Source organism: Crocuta crocuta, unplaced genomic scaffold (assembly GCF_008692635.1).
Source record: "Crocuta crocuta isolate KB4526 unplaced genomic scaffold, BGI_CrCroc_1.0 scaffold217, whole genome shotgun sequence".
NCBI lineage: Eukaryota > Metazoa > Chordata > Mammalia > Carnivora > Hyaenidae > Crocuta > Crocuta crocuta.
The window spans coordinates 4,903,474-4,927,406 of NW_027532208.1; the positions used below are offsets into that span (position 1 = coordinate 4,903,474).

The following is a 23,933-nucleotide window of genomic DNA, read 5'->3' on the forward strand; positions in this document are numbered from 1 at the left end:
GACAAGGAAGACAATGGGAAGCCCCCGTCCTCCGCCCCGTCCCGGCCCAGACCCCCGCGGAGGAAGCGGAGAGAGTCCACCTCGGCCGAAGAGGACATCATTGATGGATTTGCCATGACCAGCTTTGTCACTTTTGAAGCGCTGGAGGTAAGGGGGACCCCCTCCCCCCGGTTTCCCTTTATGCACGACCCCACTCGGCTGCGCCCTGCTCCGCTGCCTCCCCCGCCGCGCTCCGGTCTGTCTGTCTGTCTAGGCTGAGGTCTTATTGTTGGGGGGGGAGAAAGCTGGGGGGCGCGGGCAGACAGGCAGCGGGAGGGAATCGCAAAGCCGTGCCTGGTCTCCTCGTTTGCTCGTTCTCGCTCGCCTTTCCCCTGCGCCCCCTCCCTGCACCCCCTCCTCAGCAGATGGGCAGGGAGAAAGGGGTTCAGGCATCACAACAATGCGCCCCCCTCCACGGATAGCTCTGCCCCTACTCCTTCCTCCTCGCCCTCCCCAATCATGGCTTCTTGGCTGGTGGAAGTCTCTTTGCTGGGTTTGGGGCGCCTGTGGACGGTTCTCTGTGTGCTTTCTACAGAACCATATGTCCGTGTGTATGTGTATGTGTGTGTCTGTATAGTATATACCTTTCCTGGTCCTGGGTGTCCTCGGGACTGGAGACTGATGGGGTTTTGTGATCTCTTTGCCCCCCCCCCCCCCCNGCGTTTTCTCTTGGTTGGGAGAAAAGGTGGGAGGAGGGGAGAGAAGAGAGGAAAGGATGGAATATCTCTGTATTCTGCGTGGGGCTCTATTGCAGAAAGGGTTAATTATAATATCTATACACATACATATGCACATGTGTGTGTGTGTGTGTACACGAGCAGTTTGGTAAAGGACATAAAAAGGTACACCAGGGAGGACTGGTGGGAGGAAAGAATAAAATCCTAGCTGGTATCTGAAGGGCTTGTCACCCAATTGTCCCTCTCCCTTTCCTTTTTTTTGTGTGTGTGTGTGTGTTTTCTTTTTCTTTCTGATTGGCTTTGTGTGCATGTGTCTTTCTTTATTCCTTGGGCACCTGCAGTGTTGATTTCCAAATGCACATTTTCCTGCCAGCTACTGGCTCCTGGGGGGTGGGAGGGGGCGGATAGAGGGAGACTGTCCAGGGGCCTGGGGGAAACTGTCTTTACCTGCAGAGATCAGATTCGGTGCTAACATCAGTCATTGGCTTCTACAGNCCTGTCCCCACCCCCAACACACCACACACACAGAAGGCGTTGAGATTCTGCAGAGTTGGTCCCGCTTTCTTAAGCACAAAACCCAGATAGGAGTTGGTTTCTAGTATTTCATGCACCTGATGTGATGGTGTGGTGTTCCTGAAGGAAACTTTTCCCTTTCCTTTTGGTTTTTTTGCTGTTATTATGGTATTGTTCGAGACGATCAGATGCAAGCTTTGTTAATGACAGTTTAAATCTCACAGGCAGTAACCGTACAGGTTTAGATTGCTGGCTCTGCATGTGTGCTTGGGTGTCAGGTTTTAAATATTTTTAAAAAGGAAGCCTTCCTGTCAGGGTTGTTCTTTTCTGTTTGAACTGCTTTTTGGTTGTGCCGCTGGTGGTGATGGTGGTGGATGGCGGCCAGTGGTTGGGGATTGGTGGTGATGGTATTGGTGGCCATAGGTTTTGATGTTAGTGATTGAATCAGTTACCCTTTGGTTCCAGAACTGGTGATTTATTGGCTAAAATGGATCTTACACAATTATTTTGAGTGTTGAGGCTCACCACTTACTAGGATAATTCTAACTGCGGCTTTAACTTTGCCAAGGTGGGAGGGTACTGTACAGTGTGACTCTTCTCTCTGTCTGTCTGTCTCTCTCTCTCTCTCTCTCATGCTTTGAAATAGATATTAAAATGGCAACATGTATCCTAATATAAAATGCTGCCTAGAATTTGGTTCACCATTGCTCTCTCTGGTAGGGTTAGGACATTATTTGTAAGAGCTGGTTACAAGTGGTTCTGCTTTCTGCATGGTCCTCCTGGGTTGCATTGTGGCCCCTCACCGTAAGTAAGCAAGAGGGGCCTGCATTTTCCCATGAACATTTTTGAAGGCCAAGTAGAGGTAGCTATAACTTAAGTTGTTTTTAATTTTAATAAGTAGATATTTGACTGGGCTTGGGAAATATAATCCACTTGACTTTTGAGAGAAAATGTGCCCATTCTAGTTTCTTTTGGGTTTAAAAAAACTTAGGTTTTAGAAAAGATCAAGTTCAAAGTGTAGCATTAATACCATTCCTTTCCTTACTGTGATTATTTTTTCTGCTACTTTTCTAGATCAAAACCCAGGTTATTTTGGTTAGCTGAATGCTGTGCTACCGTCCTATCTAAATATCACTTACATATCTGTGTGTAGGTCTAAAAGGCCTGACTTTTTAAAAAGCTTCCTTAAAACTTTACAGAAAGATTTAAACATATACAAAAGTAGAGAGAATAGTATAATAAACACCAATATACCCAGTGCCCAGGTTCAGTAATTACCAACTCATGTCTCATCTTATTTCACCTGTATCCCATCTACACCCCCTTCCCAGATGGAATGTGAGAAATAAATATTCCTGAATGTATGTAATGGTGATGACTCAAAAACAAACAAACAAAAAAACCAAACCAACCCCCCCCAAAACCAAACCCCACCAGAAACTCTTAAGTATCATTGTCACACCTAAGTAAATTAACTACAGTTCCCTAGTATTCTCCACTATCCTTAGTGTTCACACTTAAGAGGCCTAGCTTTTGCAGCAAAGATGTAAATAAACTTGTCATATTAAAAGCACACAGTGGGGAATAAAAACCACCATATACGTCTGGTTCTGTGGGAAAAGGTAGATCTGTTTGCGACTTATTACATTTGTGTCCCTGTTGGGTGGTCAGACATATGTGTATAGTGATCACTGAAATCTCTGGTGTCCTGCTGTTCTCAGTTTACAAGATTTACACTGAACTATCACCAAGAAATGTGAAGATTTATTAGGAAATCGGCAACTAAACTATGAACTTGGACAGAAATATGTGTTAATGGAGTCCTTGGAAATGTTAGAAATTATTATAGATGCCAAGAGTCACCATAAGTACATAATACGTTTTTGTGCCTTGTGTTTAGAAGTGAAATCGATTGTCACCATGTATCGTCAAGGCTGCTGCTAGTGTGATGTGATAAGAAACCAGAAATCTTGGCGTGCACAGCTAGGCTTGTAGCTTACGCTGGGTCAGAACAGTTAGCTGGCACACTGTGCAGTTGCATACTTAGGGTGTTAATGGACTCATCATTTGACTCTGTGATTTTGTCCTGAGTAGCCTGACTTCCCTTTCAAAAAAGAGGCTTCTAAGTCATGATGAAGGGTGCTGATATAAACTGCTCAAGTTCAGCTATGGTTTTACTGTTACTGGATTAAAAGCAAGAAACTTGCCTAATGAGAACCTGCATTTTTATGTTGATTATTTTTCATTATTCTTTGATTTTTATTTAAGATGATGAAAGCTTCTGTAGTTTGAGAAGTCCCACACTTTATAGTCAGTGAAACCGGCTGAGGTACTTTCATATTCTGCAGGGACACTTGTCTGGAGTAATTGTGCCCTGAAGTTCAAGTATATGATTGTGAAGAGTCTTATGATAGAAGATAAGAGGGTAGGCGAGGAGGCTAAAGTTGAATGTGGTGTTCTTTTCATTATGCATTTAAGAAGCAGAATTACCATTTCGATATCGTATTGTTTATTTGAGTATTCTTTGAATGATAGGTGGTGAGTGAACATCCCAGATATCATGCCTCATTTTTTTAAAAAATGCCTTTCAGCCAACAAAGTAGAAATGGCAATTGGGGTTCTAGTACTTACTGTCTGTACGCTGATGTGCCAGATAATATTGCCTTTCTGTTCTTATTAGGGTTTCTTTCTGTGTAGTCTTGATTAGGAAGCCATATGAACACCATGGCTGAAAATTTCACTTTGCAAATCCATCATTTCCCCCCTCTGTTATGCACTGGGTTTTAAGGGCAGCCTCTATATATACAACTGACCAAGGATGAAGTTGGTGGGGTTAGTAGACAGGAAGCCAGTTGGAGTTTTGCAGGCTTGTGAAAATGAAGGAAGACATACTTCTGGTGGTTAGAGGATCAAACCAAGACTTTCATGTGGTCTTTATTACCTAGTAGTTTCAGGGCTTACCTAAACAGTGGTAGCATAAGTAGGCTATACAGAATTTGATGTGCTTACAACATGCCATGTAGTAGGCTCTTATAATTTACTATGGTCGAATCTCACTTACTCAGTTGTTTGAAAAACATTAATCATGTTTCTTGTATCAGTCAGCAAATATTTATGGAGTGCCTAGAAAGAGTGCAAGGAAACTTAAAATATGTGTAGCACCTTGAAGGAGTATGCGGTTTAGTTGACAAATTAAGTCTAGCACCTATAAAATTTTGAAACAAGTGCTCACATATCTAATACCAACTAAGTGCAAGGAAGCATTCAGGGTAGGAGTAGGGAGAGAGGCTGAAGTGTTTGAGAAAGCTCTTGGAGAAGGGGCCTGGAAGTTTGAAGTGATTTGGATAGATAGGGAAATGGGGGATGGAGAGAGCCTTCCAAGAAGAGGGAATGGTGAAGAAGCACAGAAACCAGAGGATTGAGAAGGTGCTCTTTGATTAGGGCTTGGGGGTAAGGAAGGACTGGTAGCAATGAGTTACAACATTGTGTAAGTGGACACCTGTGCAGACCCGTGTTTCTAGGCTTGGCCCTCCTACCTCGTTGAGTGACTTCGGGAAGTTACTCTCTAAAAGCATAATTTTCTTCATCCCTTAGTTGAGAGGTTTAGACTAATTTTAGAGCAAATGTACCCAAGCTGGAAGGGAGCCTAGCTCTGCTGGATGTTCATAAGTGGTGTTCCAGGTCAAAAAAATGTTATCTACCCTCAAGTAGTTTTGGAACCCGGTGGGCAAGACAAAATTAAACAGGCTTATTCTGCCAGAATTAAAAGTCTTTTTATTATATAAATGTGAATTTTGAATATCAGAGAAGGCAATGTGATGTGCCTTATTTCCTTGAACACAGGGCTCTCTTATTCTTGGCATTGTAACTTATGATCCAATATGGGGGATGCTGCAAAACATCTCCAAGGTCCTTCCCAGATCTTGGATCTTGGGGATCTCTCAGTCTAGGGTGAGTGGGCTGGTGACAGATGACTTGGAAAATCAGGCTCAGAAGTGTGAAGTTGGAGTGGAGTGGAGGCTCAATTGTGAATGGGAAGGGGAGATGTAAATAATGATGGTTAGTCCACTTCTCCTGCTCCCTTGTCCTGCCTGGTGTCAGTCCTTTCATTGATTGTTAGCAACCCCACCATGAGGTGAGTGCTGGTGAGTGATGCTCATTAATAGCCCTTTCCTTGTGATGGTGGCCCTGATGCCAGCAGTTCTGATGCCACCAAGCTGCCCTCCAGCCAGTGTGTTTTATTGTCTCTTCATCCCTTCTGGTCTCCCCTATTGCTGTTTTTCAAGCAAGCTGGGAAGGAGGGTTGTATGACAAAAGAGGTTGACAGTGATGTTAAAATAAAGGTTTCAGATTATCTGCCTTTGGCTCGTTTATGTATGAACTGGTAGTTCAAGAAAGGTCAGCACCCTTCTGCTGTTGCATAGCCAGGGAAAGCTGTAGAGTTCTGTTTTCGGTGGATTTTTCACACTCTATCTTAGGAAGTTTGGGATGGGACTGCAGAGTAAATGGGTCAGTTCTAGCATTTCCCTTCTGAAAGTGTGCCTAGCTCTAGGATCTGAAGAGTTTCTAAATGGTGAGAAAGTTTCCTAAAAGGAAGAGTGGCAGTAATGTGCTAGGTTATGGATTCAAGTATTTTACTGTATATACTGAATTTGAATATTTTACTGTACAAAACAGAGCATCAGTTCAGGTGTATTTATGTGAGATGAGATTGAAGATTATGATATTGTGGCTTGTGTTACTTGTTGAGATTGACTACTTCACTTCTTTTTTGGAAGTAGATAGGCTATAAATGAACCCATAAATTAAAAAAATGAATCACAAAGTTAGTGATTGCCTTTGATCCTCTGACAGTGTTCTCTTGAAAAGGGGTTAAAAAAACCTGAGCATTCTGCATGATTCAGTGTTGAGGGTGACAAAGAGATTCTGAGACTCTTCTATACAACAGTCCTATATACTGTGAAAAATAAATGGTGATTATTTGATTTGAGAGAATGTTAGAATTAGATATATCCCCAAACAGAAAATAGTTGAGGCCAGCTGTTAAGGAATAATTTAGGTCCCAATGGCTACAAGATTGGGAAGCTTTTGGAGAGAAGGTCAATAGCACTTCTTGATAGGAGGGTGTGTGTGTGTGTGTGTGCGCGCGCCCACATGCAGAGAGTGGTGGATGGGTTAGTGGTTTTACATTTTATTTTATTTTACCCCTATGCTGGGATTAGTCAAATACATTAAATGTAGCGTAACTTTGTAAAAGTGCCTGTGTTACTTTTTTTTCCTCAAGAAACAACACTTTTTTTCATGGTTAGTATTAAACTTAATATTCTGTAGATCTAAGAAAAAGAACTTAGTACTGGGATAGCAGTTGTTCATTTGAAGAAGTTCTGAAAAAATATCAAGTAGATTTTGAAATTGAGGTTTGAAAACTCTCAGATAATTGAAGTTTGGAAGAGCAAGATGGGACTTAATTTGGTGAAACCCAAGACAGCAAAGGATCAAAAACCATGTAGAGACATTGTTAGGTGGATCAAAACCATTTTTCTTACATAATTTGTACATGTTACATGAGTAGATGAATTGCAGATTTTTTTTCCCCCTGGGAGAGGGGCATAGAATTTTATGCTGATGAGACCCTAACCCTAAGTTTGTGTGCTCTTCCAGGTCTGAGCTATGTTCTTTCTTTTTTTGTTTTGTTTTGTTTTGTTTTGTTTCTAACAAGACTACAGGGTAAGGGGGTATGGTGTTAAAGTCACAAAGAACAGGTCCCGTTTATGTTGTTAGTAAATGAGGAGGGGAAGAGTGGGTTTCACATAGTCTGGGTTTCTGTGCTTAGGAGGAGACTAGGTCTTGAGGTCTCTGGTTCCATCCTTTGCAAGGTGACCTGTAGCCTGAAAGCATGTGTCTTGTTTATTTCACAAATTAGTGTATATAGCAGTTTCATCATGGGATCCAGTTAGATTCCTCAACTATCCATTGCTTGTCTTCTTCCTCCCTCTCTCCCTCCCTCCCTCCCTTCCTGCCTTCCCTCCCTCCTTCCTTTCCAATTTCCCTTCCTTCCTTTTTTCCTTTACTGAGGTAGACCTATCAAAATTATAAATGCAGTTACTAAAAGCTAATAGATTTAGGAAGTTGTGGATGAAAGGTGGAAACTTTAAAATTCCACACTTTTATTATTTGAGTTTCACCTGTCTGAAGGACTGATGTGAGTTCTGAAAATTGCTTGCCACAGTTTTCTGGGCTGTTTTGGCTCCTCATTCATATCTGAACTCTGGTTAGAGTTTGCCTGAACAGACACCACAAATTACCAACTGGCACATACAAATACATATTTAAAGACTTGACTGTCATTTTGGCTTGTCACTCTACCTAATGGTACCATATCTCTTTAGTATCTTTATTAGACCCTTGGAAAACCCAAGTGCAGTAAAATGGAGTCACAAGAGGAGAAGGGAAAAGCCCATGGTTTGTAAGTAATAGAAAATGGCTAATACAGGTTTGGATTCATTTTTGGCAGAAAGCCTTAAAATTGCAGGTACTTTGTGACTGGTATTAACTGAAGCATTTTGAAACGACCTGGGCTGGATACAGAAGCATGACCCGTGAAGACAAATTGTGACTCTTGGTTATGGGTGAAATCTGATACTTTACAATGGCCCAGAAATCTGGGCTAGGGTTTAAGTCAATGCCAGGGTCAAGTTGTGATGATACCAGAGTGATGTCATTTTCCTTGTCCCCATACCTACCTTCCACTGTAGCACAGCACCAGTCTTCCAACCTCATTTCAGGTTTCTGCAAAGTTTCTGATGGCAGTGATAATTTAGAGCTTGAAAAGAGAAATTAAGAGAGTCCAGTATCACAGTTATCCCTCAATAGTTATACTGAAGGAGACATTTTTTGGTTGTTTGCTAGGGTCCCTGTTCAGTTTTGCTTGCTGGCTGAAAGTTGTTCAGTGACTATTTTTCTAGAGTAAAAATTAAGTAGGAAAATAAGGAAGAATGAAAATGTAAATCATTGGTGAGGATTAGATTATCCCTTGCTTTCCAGCCACAAGCTAGAAATTCCGGTGTTCTATTTTCTCTGTATGTGTTCAGTTGGTGAAAATAACAGGGGTCCTGGATTGTGCTGTTCTAGGAAATAATTTTTTTATTATTCAAGTGAAATTATACTTTCACTGGGGCAAAAGGGGAAGCAGGTGTTTGGTATTGTGCATTACTGTGTATTGCAAAGTTTGTTCCTTGCTCATTGATTATGGTGATCAGTTTGATTACTGTCAAAATTACATTTGAGATTAATGTGCAGGGCTACATCTTTAGGAGGTGTTATCTTAAAGTTAGGACTGCAGGTTTTTTTGGAGCAATCTTTTAATCCATTTCTGTCCAGCCACTGTTGGCTGCTGTGCTTCCCAAGCTGTGAGTGGCATTAGAAGCACAGATGTTGTCTTTAGTGGTGCAGTTCTACCTCTCATTTTGCAAATGAAAACACAGCCCAGAGGGGTTAATTGACCTGCTCAAGATCACACCGGGAGTTACAGCTCTCACTGTTACCTGCTGAAACTAGGAGGCTGCTTCTGCTTAGTATTTGGATTCCCAAGGATTGGAAACTTAAAAAGGAGGTTTTTAAAAAACAAAAATAATAATACAAACGAGGATGAATGATTGTAAGGCTTCTTATTTTTTTCCGAGAAACTTTCTGATTATTACTCAGTATCAAGAACCTTTTAAAAGCATTCTGCTTCCCCCCAGTGTATCACCCTGGAATTCATTGGCCTTTCTCTGTGGGTGCATTAGTCTTTTCTAAATCCCCTCCCCTTCTACTCCGCATAATGAGGATATAAATGAGAAAGTAAATATTAGTGTGATGATGTAAGAGTTTCTCATTCTTGAATGTCCACTGGAAAGATGTAGTAGTTATTTGGGTATAAGATGACCTTAATGTGGCCTACTTAAAATTTTAACATGTTTTATTTGGAAATAGTGTTTTCTTCAGCCTGGTAATCCAGAGAAATTCAGAGCCACTTAATAGCATTGGTGGCAGAATATTTGAAGTGAATTTAGGAGTATAGTTGAGTTGAAGACTCAACCTAACTTTTCTTCTGAAGAAAAAAGTCTCAAAACATTAAATCCATATGACATGTTGGCTAAGGCATCTTGCCTGTTTATTGCTGAACCAGAAAATTTATAACAACTGTTTGTCATGTGTATATATTTATAGCCATTCATATAATGAAAAGAAGTTTTCATGAGATTGTAATAACATATCAAGATGGATGTAATTAAAACAGAAGCAGATTGACACCCTGAATTAAATGCAAACCATAAACCAGGGTACCTGAGCATTGTGCCTTACATATTTGCTAAAGAGGGCAGTCAGCCAAATATGCAAATAAAAAGACATTGATGAATTTCCCTGGGTGTGCGTGCGGTTGCAGAGAACCCAACTATTTTATTAATCTTTTATCAAGCATTGTTTAGGTTTGCAGCGGCAATGGAATGTATTAATTTGGCAGACCAAATAGCTTAGGACCAGAAAGTAGGAAATAATAAGGAGAAGACATGATTGATATACTGCTATAAATAACACATGCGACTGACAGAGGGGCTGAGTAATCTTTAGATCTGTGCTTAATGTCATTAATGGAGTTGTTAAACCAGGATGTTTGAGTTGAACTTCAATCACTGAGACTACCTCCCATTTAAAATGCAGACCTATCTCTAGTTACAGTCTGAACTGTATGTTGACAAAAGTAGTGTAAATTGAATTTTTGTAAATTGGATCAAATACACCAAGGGAATCTTACTGTGAAAAATATGAGTGGTCGTCTTCTTTTTTGTTTTTTTAAATCAAGTATAGTACTTCTCTGCAAGGAAGGTAGGATTTGGGTAGAGTGGGTCTCTTTAGATGGACATTGCTTTCCCGGAGACAATTTTCTGCATGTGCTCCCTGTGTTCTTTTAAGAAAGTGACTGTGAGGTTTGCATTTTCGGTTAAGGTTTCATACCTCACTTGGTCGGTGCTTCCAGAAATAATTGGTGGTGATTTGAATAAACCCGAATCATTCAGATTTCAGAGGGTGGTTTTCAAGTGGATGCTAAGGAGGGCTGTGGCTATGAATGTGGAATATGATTTTCATGTCTGTTCCATGGGGGAGTCCAGGCATGTCATAACCACTTCAGAGTCATGATTGTATAGAAACACCCTAGCTGTAATTTTTTGATATGACAGTTCAGTTTTAAAATTGTAAAGATGCCAAATGCAGGCTGTATTGTTATTAGGGAAGTCGGTGACATCTGTTATATCTTGTTAACCAGGGGAGGAAAGTGCTTTAATCAAAACATCTAATTATGCCCTCTCAACTGATGAAAGATCTTTTGCTGAATTTTTGGAATTGGCCTTAATGGAAGAAGCTGGCCTCTACAGGAACTGTGAAGTAAATTTACTCCTTTTATTTTGAAAAATTCTTATCCTTAACCATGGTGACATAGGATATTTTCATTTTGTCAAAGTGCGCTTATACTGTGTGTTGAAAATAGATATTTTCAGAAGTTGTCTAAGCCAGCATGAAATTTTGTTTTTTTCCTCATTCTTACCCCCATAGTGTGTGAGGTCCCAGAGGGAGTTTATATATCCAGATGTGAGCCTAGGAGGATATGTGGTGGGGTGGCTCAGAGCCACCTGGGGAGGGAGCAAATGATAATTACAGGTGAGAGGCAGGGGAGAATTCAGTTTCTGTGCTGGGAGGTGCGATTTCACACCTGAATGTTGAAACCTGCTATGTTAGACAGTCGTGTTGTTTTAAAATTAGTTTTATTAGTCTAATGTGGAAATGGACCAGATTGTTCCAGGTCACTTTTAGTTGAAGAAATATAACTGTTGTTAAATATTGATTCCAGAAGTATTTCCTGTGTTTAAGAGTAGTTTCACACAATAGTGGAAAATATCAAAAACTGTTTAACTCTGCGTATCTACACTGCTTCTAGCTTCCTTGATCACTTCGTAGAAAATTATTAAATACATTGGCTGTGTGGCATACCACTTCGAATCAGTCAGACTTCAAAGCCTATTCAATAAAGCCATCCCTTTATCTGTATTTCAACCCACAATTAACTTTATCTGCAGCTATTTTATTTCCAGAATCACTGATGATAGTGACGACGACGATGATGATGATGATGATGATAAAATTTAACGATAGTTTTAATGCTGGGGTATAGATTAGGTCAGAGAAATGCTTTATGTCTTAGCTCTGAGAAGTATGTCATTTTTTTGAAATGATTTTCCCATGGATTGAGATCTTGGGACCAGCCTAAAGAAGTTTTTGAAACATTGACCATGACACAATGTACTCTTGTGTTTTATTTGGGATCTGGTGGGAAGTTCAAGTGCTATTAATTTTTTCTTGATCTGTTATATGTTCTATAATGGCTTATTGTGTGTGCCTTGGGAGTATGACTAGAACCTTGGAAAAGAGAGTTAGGGATTTTTTCCCCCAAATTTCTTAAAAAAAATATACATATATATATTTTTAAAATTTCTGAGTGATAGAGACAGAAAGAGGGAGAGAGACACAGCGTGAGCAGGGAGGGACAGAAAGAGGGAGGGAGACACAGAATCTGAAGCAGGCTCCAGGCTCTGAGTTAGCTGTCAGCACAGAGCCCGATGTGGGGCTCAAACCCACGAACTGTGAGATCGTGACCTGAGCCAAAGTTGGACACTTAACCGACTGAGCCACCAGGCGCTCCTTTTCCCCTAAATTTCTAATGTATTATTTTCCTCTGTTCTCTACCTTTAGCCTCTGTACTCTCCCTATATGTTTTGTTCTTGGGATATTTGAGGTTCTCAGGATTCTTGCTTCCTTTACTCAGTAATCCATTCATAGTAGGTACTCAGTGCTTATTTACACTTGGCCTGTTTACACAAAAATTCCATGAAAAGACATTTTTGAAAAGGGAGCCACTATTTACTGAGTATTTACTCTGGGCCAGGCACTGTGCTCAGAATTTTGCATTCATTGTCTTGTTGGAGCTACCTTGTGAAAAAAAACGAGTGATTTCCCTGACTTTACAGTTGAAGAAACTGAAGCTCAGAGAGGTTAAGTCAGCTTGCCCAGCCAAGGTCAGTACAAGAGGGGCAGGAAATTCAGTGGTTTATACCTAACCCAAAGCTTGTGCTCCTCACCCCTCTTTCTATCTTTCTTTTTAATGCAGATTCATTTTGTGAGAGAGCCCCAAATGGGTCTCTGGTAGACCACATTTGTTCCCTGCTGCTGAAAATTGTCTTGGGTAGAAAGGACTTTTTTAGATATAATAATAGGATTTAGGGAGGGGAGAGTACCTCACCATTTTTTTGGGAATTCTTTATTTTCTTTTTATGTGTTGGATTTTACAGTAGGTGGCTGCTACTTACTTACACAGTACAGCTGCAAGCATATTCTTGTTCTCTCTCTGTCTCTCTTTTCTCTGTCCCTCCCCTCACTTCACCATTTATCCCTGTATTAAAATTTGATCTTTTCCCAGGTCACATTGATTAGGTAGCTTTTAAACCTTTGCCAAAGGCAAGAGTTCAGGCTTATAAAATTGAGGATTACTGTGTGCCAGTCCCTATACTAAATCTTTTCATATACTTAGTTCACTAATTTCATAAATAGCCCCCTGAAACTGAAGGGTAAAATTGGAGAAGGGACTGGCACCCTCGCATCAGGTTACTGTGGGCATAAGCTTATTTTCTACTCTAGACTCCTAGGTATTTTGTCTTGTCTGGTTTGGGAAGCAGCACTTCCCTTGACAGTGTATCTCACATTAAAACAGACCTTATTGCTAGGTTTTTGTTTTTGTTTTTACTCCATTTTTCCTGATGGAAAACCGTACTAAATAGTTCTTTGTGTTTCTTGATTTCTGTATCTTGAAAATACCTGGTGACAAATAATGCATTATTTCCTCAGTCATTGTTTCCTTTCATTATTCTAAGCACACAGTTGTGAACTTGTCTCCCCCTGTCTCCATTCTACCTTGTAGAGGTTTGTTTATGCTACTAAGAGTATGATAATGAATGTGACTATTAGATTTGCTTCTAATCGAAATCCCTACTGTGATTAGAGTACTGTACATTCTTGTGAAGCCCCCTCCTCTTCTCTGGGCCAAGATGGGCCTCACAAGTTCTTGGTCTAGGACTTTAGGATTCACACCTGGCTGATGATTATCCCTTGAGGAGTAGTAAAACACACACACTCCCTGGGCCTGAAATTTCACAGGATTTCTGGGTGAATATGAAGATCAGTTAGGTCACACACTTCTGAACAGTCTCTTTTTTTGAAGACAGGAGGCAGTTTTTTCTTGGAACCATCACATTCTGAGATGTGCAGTATTTGTCCCTCTCTCCCAACTGCTTTGGTGAGCTCGGTTATCCTTTTGCACATCCAAAATGGAAACACAATAGGTTTCAGGTTTTAACCCAGTTTGTGAGTGTAGGGGAGACCCCAGTCAAGGGTATCTTTTAGAATTTAATTGTAAAAACTCAAAGTAATGGGAACCAGACCTTTTAAGTCCAGGGATTTAAAAGCCATCTCTTACACCTGAATTTTATATATGGTAAAATATGAGTTCTGTATTACCTCTAGGGCCTGTTTCAGATTGTGAACACTCACGTAGGAATTGTGTGTGTTTTTAACTTTTCCGTGTGTTGTTCCTTGCCCCTCTGGTGGTTTATAATTCCCCGTTGTGATGTTTTAAATTAAGAAAACAATATGGAAAAGGACTGATAGATAGAAGATGGGTGTCGGCTCCAGGACAGTGAGTGTCCTCTATTTATTGTTTACAGATGAACGTTACTTTAGCATTCTTGTTACAGATTTCTACATCTGCTGTCCATATTTCATCTGTACCTTATTTCATTTAATATGGTGTACCTGGGATTAAGGATAGAGAAATATGTGTGCTCAGGCTGATTTTGAAATTACACTGTTGAAATACAGCCCATATGGCCATTGTAAAATGGTTAGTACTGCATATAATTGCCTTCCCAATGATGTGCTTTGTCATTACTTCCATCTTCCAAGAAGCACTCCTATAGTATGCTGACAGCAATGGCGTCATTAGAAAACATATGGACAGGCAAAGGCATTAAATTGTCCTTAGTTTAAGGATTAGATTACAGTGTTAGAGGATGGGCCACCACACTTCCAGTTGATAACTGTTGTTCAGCACTGATAGTCTGGATGCTGTAGATTTGTAAAGGTCCTGTTGACTTGTGTGTTGAATGTATTTTGTACTTCCCTGCAATTCTGAGGAAGTCTTTTAGCTGTTCACAAGACCTCATCACAATATTGTAGCCAGTTGGCTTCTCTGGAGTGTTTCTTCCAACTGTTCATGCCTCCTGCAGAGTTTTTCTCTAGGACACTCTCTCCACCTCTGTTTTCCTGTGTGTAAGGTCATTGTGAAAAAAGAGACTAAGTAGTGGAGTCAGGAAGCCACCAGGTGGCTGCCATGTTGCCCTGATTTATATCCTCCATTGTATAGCATCTGTCTCCTCATGGGTCCTGACCCTACTGTCCTCCTTCCCCGACCCTTAAAAGCAGTGAGAGGCAGGTCTTAGAGGCCCAGGGACTATGTGACAGGGCATGGAAAGAGACACCCTCCAACCCTTGTCCTGTGGAGTTGGAGTTGTTTTTCCTGGCCATCCATACATGTCCGTTATTTGGTTGTAGATATTTTAGGGATGCAGCAGTTCTGGGACATAGTAAGCTTTGAATTTGGAGGGTACTTTATGCAGCTGTCAGTGACTAGTAAGTGAAATCACAGAATGGAAAGTCATTCATCAAATTTAATGTTTCTCTTTGGAGTTTAACAGAAATAATGTGGACTTGGAGAGTTTCTGAGCAATAAATGACTTTGGAGGTCAGTGGTTTTTGGGTGCCTCAGGGGCACTGAATCAGCTGAGGGGAGGCCCTGACCTCATTTAACCAGAGCTCCATCTTTACCTGTTTTACATATTAGGGTAAGATTCTCTTTGGGAAGTAAAAGGTATCTGGATTCTTTCATTTATTCTTTTATTCAAGAAATGTTTATCAGTCTTCTGTGTGTGAGGCAGGCAGTACTACAGGCACAGGGTTTGCTATATTGAATATGAGAAACCGGTATCTGCTGTAAGAGAGGCTATATTTCTAGCAGAGTGGGACATACTATAAATTATGGACACATAAGTATATTGGGTGCTGATGGGTTTTTAAAAGCAGGATAAGGAACTGATAGAATCTAATATGCATAGGCAGCTGTGCAGTTTTATAGAGGGTAGTTTAGGTGGGCCCTTTCTGAGGAGGTGGTATTTGGACAGAAACCTGAGGGAAGTGAGGGAGCAAGAAATGTGGATAGTCGGAGGCAGAGGATTCAAGGAGAGGGAAGCCTGAGTGTTTGAGGGCTTTCAGGAGGAGTGGATTGGTGTGTGGGTAGTTCCAGGAGGCCATAGTAGCCAGAAGGGAGCAAGTGAGGAGTCGGGCAGAGATGGGGGAGGGGCCTGTAGGACCTTTTAAACCACTGTGATTGAAGAAGTTTAAAAACAGCTGAAAACAATTGTCCAAAGCTCTCATTTCCCAGCCCAAGAAAGTCTTTGAGCTTTCCCAAGATCACCCAGTGCGTGTTAAAACAAGCCCAGATCTAGAACTCACAGGACGTATTTCTTCATGGAAGCTTTCCATCGTACCTCGCTGCCACCATTCCAGGACTTCAGAGCTATGGGGCATCTGTTTTGGAGGCCAGAAGACTTGTGTCTCCTTTCCTGTTTATCGGTATGCTTCTTCTAAAAGACATGCTTCAAGAATATACAGAATTCCAGGGCCTACTTATCATAAATTGGGAAATAGCTTTCTTCTTCAGTGCCAGAATCCACCTTCATTTGAGTTAATTATTTAAATAACAACAATGGTAATAATGGCTAATATTTATTAAGGGTTCATTGTACCTGGAACATTATCACATTTAACCCTCACAGAAACCCTGTAGGTAACATACTACTCACTTTAGAGATGAGGAAACTGTGGTTTAGAGAAGAGCAGTTAAATAACTTCCCTATGGTCGTGTTGCTAGACTGATTTCAGGGTATGTACTGCCTCCCTGATGAGGTGGAGGGGGTGCGCTGGTCTCTGATAAACTTTCCCTGGAATATGCTCTCCCCACCCCATTTGAAGATGGTTCTAGAGCTGAGTCCTAGAAGCATTATACTGTCTTCTCACACCCCCCTTCCATGTCTGCAACTATCTAATGATTGTATAGAGGATTTTGCAGCTGCTCTGGCTCAGTCCTGGCAACTCTGCTGATTTTAGGTGGATTACTGGTTAAATGGATACCTTCAGTCTTTCTGAGATGAATTTGGAGCATTTTCCTGTGCTGTGAAGTATGTTACAGAGTTTAGGCCAGTGTTTTCAAGTCTGCAGACCCAGTTGAATTGGTCTTGATTTTTTTCTCTACCAGTGAAGTAAAAGCCTCAGACACCACTAGTGACTATACTCCTTAGGAATGTAAAAATCATGTTTTTAGTTCTTGTGCTTTTGAAGATCAATACATGCTGAGCTTGTTATAAATTTGTGTAGAAATATGTATGTATGTGTATAGAAAGCACAACATAACCAATACCCATGGACCCACCACCAGCTTTAACAAAACTAGGCATTTTACCATACTTAAAACGGCAGGGTATTTTTAGTGTGTACTGTGTGAAGGGGAAACGAGTCAACTGTAAGGTTTAGAGCAGGGGTTTCTCACTTGGCTACACGTTAGAATCCCCTGGAGAGCTTTAAAAAAAAAAAAAAGTCCTCATACCCTTGGGAGGGTGGAGGGAGCCCGTACCCCATCATCAGAACTTTTAAAAGCTCCCTGGATTCTGGTGTGCAGTCAGGGTAGAGGTCCTCTGTCTGGAGGAAGGTTTCTGTTTTTCTTCACAGGTTTTCTCAGATCCCTGGTACCAAGCCATGTGATAGTAAGCTGTACTCACAGCCTTTATTTTTCATTTTTTCTGTTGAACTTTTTAATGTGGTCTGCTCTCCAAGATTCTGAAGGGTGGTATCCTCCAGTGCCCCTCTCCTGATGCTATCTTCCCCTCACCCTAACTGCTACAAGCTGGGGGTCCATTTAATTTTTGTTAGCATTTAGATACTAGGAGTGCGACGTTAGAGAGGGAACTGAGAAATTCAGAAGGGTTGGGAGCTGTTGCTGTAGGTGAGATGAGCTGAAAGTCATTATAAAACCTAGAAGTCAGTGGGGACACAGGGTTTCATTTAGAAAACCTGGAGGCACACGCCTCTTTATAGGAAGGCTCTGAGCCTTCTGGTGGTAGTTGAGGGCTTTTTTTGGGCCTGAGTCACAGCTTTCTTGGTACTATGGTGGGTTAAGATGTAAAGTATGTTCTGCCCACAGAGTGGCCAGCTCCATGTGGACACATCTGAGGCTGTGATGTGACATTTTTCAGAAGTATTGTCAACTCTTGATTATTTGGGGCCTAATTATCTCCTGTGGGCCTTAGCTCCCCGGGGCACCCACACCCTATCCAGTGTGCCCACACCCTATCCAGTGCGCCCACACCCTTATTCATTCAGTAAATGGTTACTGAGTTTCTCTCTGTGCCAGGCACTGTTTTAGCCCCTGGGGTTTGTAAACACAGCCCCTGGTTTCAAGCTGTGTCCTTCTGTGGGGGAGAGGGGTGTTCCATTCTGGTGTCATGTTGTCCTTTTGCATGTCTAACAGAGAAAAGGTGTGGTGGAGCTGTAATCCTCCTTCATAAGAGCTCTAGGGAACCGTTAGGCAGGAAGTTTTTTTTTTCCCCAAAATGATTTGGTTCAATCATTTCGATTACAGATGTTCACAAATGTGTTCCTTCAAGAGAGGCTGAATGCTGGGACCTTGAAGTTTAGAGGGACTTTTCAAATCAGTTCAATTTTATTAGTTACCAGTTTAAAATGAGGGGAATAAAATAGATGTAGAGCTTAAGATTCAAGCTTAGGGAAGATCCTGAAGAAATAATGATACTCCATTCTCTTTGTTTCAGGTGGAATCCTCTAATTCCCCTGTATGCTCCCAAATTTGAGGGGAAGGAAGGCAGAAAGGGAAAGTGTATTTCTAGGGCTCTGTACTGGGCCAGGCTCTCAGGTTACTCTCAGTGGGAAAACTTAATCAGAAGTGAAGCTTAAATCTGTCACCATCTTCCACAGAGTCAGGGAATCAGGCACTGATGAATATCATTGGATCCCTGATAGAGGGCGTGTATTAGAGATGATTTTTGGAGCCAGTCAATAAAATGGATTATGAGAATAAAATGTAAATATAGTTTGAGGGGAAAAATATACTGAAAAAGAAATCTTACAGTTTTTGGGTTAATTGGAGGAAGAAAACAGCGGTAGAAATGATTTCTTTGCCTGGATCATTATCTTTTTATCAGACATGGTTGTTGACTAAAGAAGGAAAAATAAATCTCATCATATAAAGAACTTTTTATACCTGTAAACTTATTGAAAAGAATCCTTTAAAATAATAATAAAAAAAGCAAATGTTTATTTTATAAGCTTTTGGATTGTGAAAGTAGACTTTGACTTCGGTGTGTGAAAAGGTGGGTGGGAAATCAAATTTCTTTGTTGTTGTTGCTCAAAGGATAAGAACACTTCTTTTTGCAGTTTAGGCTTTCCTGGTGGTTTTAGAAATCTGTGGGTCTTCAGGACTGTGCCCAGGTGGATGCTGTTCAGTACTTATGCATACCTGTCCACAGGGACTTATTTTGGGAATAAGGGCAGGGACTTCTGAGTGTTTACAAAAGTGAAGATTTGCACCAAAACTCCTATTAGAGGTATAAGATCTTAACTGTTTGTCAACTTTGTCTCCACCATCGACTTGATATTGATACATTCGATAATAATAATGGGAACTAGCATTTATTGCATGCCTACTAGGTGCACTAGGTATTGTTCTCATTGCTTCATTCAGTTTATATAATCCTCACCTGGCGGTCCAGTGTGGCAGGTATGCACCCAGGTTTGTAGGAGAGGAAACAGCTGCAGAGAGTTTACACCAAAGGTCACAGGGTGTATTAGTGGTGGACCCCAGACATTGTGGCTTTAAAGTCTGACTTGAACTACTGCATCACTGCACCACAGGACTAAAGACATCCTTCTAAAGTGTTTCATTCTTTCATTTTTTTTTTTTAAATGGGGCTTTTGACCCTTTCTTAATCCCTGCCCCTTCTGTGCATGTTTTCAGAGGTGGTAATACTCCCCCTAGGGCTGTCACCTTATCACAGATGAGAAAATGGAGATCTAGAAAGTTATGTTATGTAACCGCTCTGTATGACCTAGTGTGTTAGTGGTAGGACGGGGATGTGGGACCAAAGTTGCCTAATATATAGGTCACTGCTTTTCCCACCGCGCTGTATTGTTTCCATTAAAATTTTTTCTAACTGAACTAAAAATTTATAAATTTAATTTGTGTCACTCCTGTGGATGAACTAAATTAAAATAGGTAGGTATTGTGTGATTTTTGCCCTAGGGAGGGGGGTGGTAGGCACATTTTAGAGACTAATATCTGCCTGTGGGGTTATCTGACCTGCTCCTGAGGACATCTTTCTGGCCTTTGGTAGGTTTACTTAAAAGGTAGATTTACTTAAAAGCGGAAGAGAGTATTTAGAGGAAATACAAGAGCGGGCCTCAGACTTGCGTTTTACATGATCTGAGGATTCATGGGAGGGCAAGTGTTTGTTTTTTCTTTTTTTAGATTTAAATTCGTTGTATCCCACTGGAGGGTAAAGTTAAAAAGACCTACATGAAAAAAAGAAAAAGACCTAAATGCAAGCCTTCTTTAGTTACATTTCCTTGTGTAGCAAATAAGATTTTAAGAGGAGGGTGGAAAGAACCACCTTGATTCTTGGTGTTTGGCTTTTTGTTTTTGTTTGTTTTTTTCTTTGGGTCCTGTGATTCCTTTTGTTGTAACCTCATTCCTTGGCTAATGCTTTGTTTAAAAACAAGTGCTCTGGTATTTTAAAACAAATTACCAGCAGGCTCCCTGATTGTGCTCTCAGATAAAAGACCCCAGGGTAGTGCTCTTTCTGTCTTTGAATTGCTGTTGTCTGTGCATGCCCAAAAGCAAAATTCAGTTTTACTGTAGTGCCTCCAACCCAGATTAATGTGGTTATCTAAAACTTGGGAATATGAATTTGAAAGCAGAAATGTTGATTGTGTTTAACCCTTCAAAGGCGCCTGATGGGAATCAGGTCTATAGTGGGTAGCAGAGTGTTGTCTGGGGTTAGAAACTTTGGACCCCAGTTGTCTCTGAGTTTTTAGCTAGATGACTTTGGTCCTGTCATTAACTTTTAGGGAAATCTAAACTCTGAATGTCACAGTGATGCTATTGAGAGTAGAGGTAGACTCCCAGACTGTGGTGTGAAAAGCCCAGGTTCTGATTTTGGTAGTGACCCCCAAATCCCATGTGGCCACAGATGAGTAATTTGATTTCACAGTTTCTAAAATTTTAAGGAGGAGGTTCCCAGTACAAGTAACTTAGTGATTTTAACTTAATATCAGCTTCCTTTTAGGAGAGATGCAATTCTGGAGAAAGTAGTCATGAAAGCCTTAGGCAAGCATTTTATGTATTTGATGAAAGCACTCTTTCTGCTAGTAAAGCTTGTATAAAACTTTTCCAAGTAGTTACACTTCGTCACCCATGTTGGGTATGGAGAACTGGGATTGGGTGGTTTCAGACTGTTGGGAACCACAAGTTCTCTGCCTTGTGCAGTGGTTTTGAAACCCCTGGTTGTACATGTGCATCCCCCAGGGTAGCTTCTTAAACATAGAGATTCCTGATCTACTGAAAAGCTAATCTCTCCTATGTGGCCCTGGAACATGTTTTTAACAGCCTCCCAGCCCCCAGGAGTTCTTTTACAGCAAGTCCCCTGCCCAGAAGTTTTGGAATTGCTATTTTAGAGAATATTTTTCAGTATTTTCTTGGGGGCAGCAGGAATGGTAGTGCTTTAAAATAATTTCTATGCTACCAAACCTTTTCTGAAAATAAAACACTCATGCCTGTTTGGTTTTCAAACTTTGCATATTGTGAAGTAGAACATATCCTAAAATAAGTATGGTGTGCATCTCAGTGAATTATCATGAAGTGAACACCCAAGTAACCAGGACCAGGCAATAGAGCATTGCCAAAAATATTTGGTTTTTAGTCTTCAAATTTATGCTTCCACCCCTTCTCTTCAGATTCCCCAAATTAGGCAAATAGGGAAAAGTTGATAAAACATTATAATAAGGTACAAATGAAAAAAAGCATTCTGCTTTTCTGTACTGACTTCTTAATTTTACTCTTTCTGTAAGTTCTGGTGATGTTAAGTTTGTATTATCTTTGTTTTGATTCAGCCTTTAAATCAGTTCCTGACAGTGACTGTCTATTAACGCTTACAGCATATATCAAGATTAGGCTCTAAGGTCTATCTTTTCTGAAATCTAATTCACTGAAAATATTCTCATGATAGTTTTGAAAAATGTAAAATGACAGATTTCCAGCCCTGGCAGTTATGACTCTGGTAAACAAATGAGTCTTGTCATTACTGCCCGGGTAGCCTGGTAAACCTGCCTCACCAGCCAAATGTCTTTATTTTTATCTCGGTACTTGAGGAAAAGTAGCCTCTTAGTTAACAACAAAAGAGAAGTCCTTCCTTTCTCTCCACCCCAGAATAATCTCTCCTCCCATCCATTCCATTTGGAGCATTTAAAACCAAAGGTGATGAAGTTCACTGAGGTGTGTGTATGTGCGTGTGTGTGTGTGTTTTCCCCTTTTGACACTTTAAGAGTCATTAGATTTTTGGTGGGACGAGTTCTAGCAGTATTAAACAGAAAGCTTACTTGTTTTCTTTGGAAGGAGATGCTTATGGTAAAGGGACCTGGAGCAAGCCCCCTGGTGAGCTGTGTGCGGATGAAGGGAGAGCGCTGCAGGCTGTAGTGACTGATAATTATGTGCTAGCAGCTGCGTGTCTGTACTTCTTAGCAGGCACGTGGGTTCTGTGGCTGTTAGAGCTGCCCCCTCCCCAACCCCCACCTCACGCTCCCCCATCCCGGTTATCTCCAGTATCAACTAAACAGGTGACAAGGCTCCAATCACCCTGCCTGAATGGCTTTCCATCTTCCCAAAAGTACACCCGAGGCTTGTTTTGTTGCAGTACATTGATTAAATAAATATTCCTGTGTGCACAAAGGAGCTGAAATCTGTTATGGCGCTCTGCAGTTATCTGTCCATTGGTAGCAAAGAAGCTGTGGCCCGTTTTCTCCCCTCCTCCCTCCTTTTATCCTCTCCACCAGGCAGATCCTCAGAGGTGCAAGTAACATAAATTATCTGACCTCTGCTTTCAGGTGCGTGTGAAGCGGGAGGGGTGGTGTCATGCACTTTGGTGCTGTGTGCCGTTGGGGTAGTGCCCAGGGTGTTTGGATAATAGAGCTTGAGTGATTTAGATTAGAAGATTCTTTCTTGCTTTGGGGTTGTGGAACCTTTGTCTCTCCCTTTCAACCCTTGGCAGATTTGGGAAGGTCTTTCCAATGAGCTTGACTCTTTTTGCAGGAAAGGGTGCTTCTGGTGTTGAAGTAGTTCCGTGTGTGTGGTGTCAGATGTGAAAGCCACAGAGCCTCTGTGAGACTCGGTCCCACTGTGTTTATTTATGTACAAGTACCCTTCCAATGGCAGTGACCGGAGAGACCCTCTCACCATTTGGACATGCAGTGACAGGAATCGTTGTCACACTGGGGCTGGTGGGTTTCCTTTGGTTTTCAGGCTGGGGGCGGGACTTGCTAAGATACAATGGATGTAGATAAGAAACACGACTGAGTTAGAAAGTGTTATTTGTAATCCTTTACATGTAGGCACCCCCGGATGCTTATTGTGCCGAGTGTGAAGTGACCAGTACTAAAAGGTCTGGACAGGGAAAGGAGAGGGTAGGAGGAGAGTGAGACTGGAACGTAGGAAATGAGGCTTGTGGAGAAGACACTACGAACATGATTTTGGTGTGAAGGAAGTGTCGTGTGGAGAGAAGTGTGACCACGGGGAGGTGTTGAAATGTTAGCAACTCCTAACATCTCCCGCTAAGAGGTGACCCCTTTGACAGAAGTGGAACTGGTGCCCTTGTGTAGCTGTGACATTAAAAGAATTGCGAGGAGCCTTGTAGCTGTGTGGCTGGCAGGGACACGTAAGTGGGGAGAAGTGTTAGAAGGTAAAGTGAAATCTCTTAGTGTGTGTCTCTTCCAACTGACTGCGGGTAATTAGTTGGAAATGACATTAACCTGAGCTTAATTGTAATTTTGCATAGTAACAACATACCAGCTGTTCACTGTATTCTTTCCTGGTGGTGTGATTTAATTATTTTTTGCTATCTTTTAAGCTCTAATTTTATGTTGTGTTTTCCTTTAACCCCTCCTTGCTGCCACGGCCACAGCCCCCACAGTTGAGCGGTAATGTCATTTCTGCTGCTTTGGTGCCCACCCAGTGCTGAGGGTGTGGATTGCTCTTGGTTTTGCAAATCAGTTGGCTTTTTAAAAGGCCACGTTGGAAAGTTACCAAGATGAACATGGGTGATGAAACCATGTGTTTTTGGGATCCTCCAAAAGGTTTTAGCTTATGAAATAAATAATATGGATAATTCCAGGCCTATCAAAGGTGCTGAAAATATCAAGTGAACAAGCCGAAAGAGAACTTAA

At 41.2% G+C, this 23,933-nt stretch overlaps 1 protein-coding gene across 1 annotated transcript in view; it reads left to right on the forward strand.

The window, feature by feature from the left end:
• AUTS2 (activator of transcription and developmental regulator AUTS2) overlaps positions 1-23,933 on the forward strand; it is a 1,129,625-nt gene that overhangs the window by 362 nt on the left and 1,105,330 nt on the right. The window contains exon 2 of the mRNA XM_077777870.1: positions 7-147. Within this exon, the coding sequence (XP_077633996.1) occupies positions 7-147 (141 nt within the window). The remainder of the gene's footprint in view (positions 1-6; positions 148-23,933) is intronic.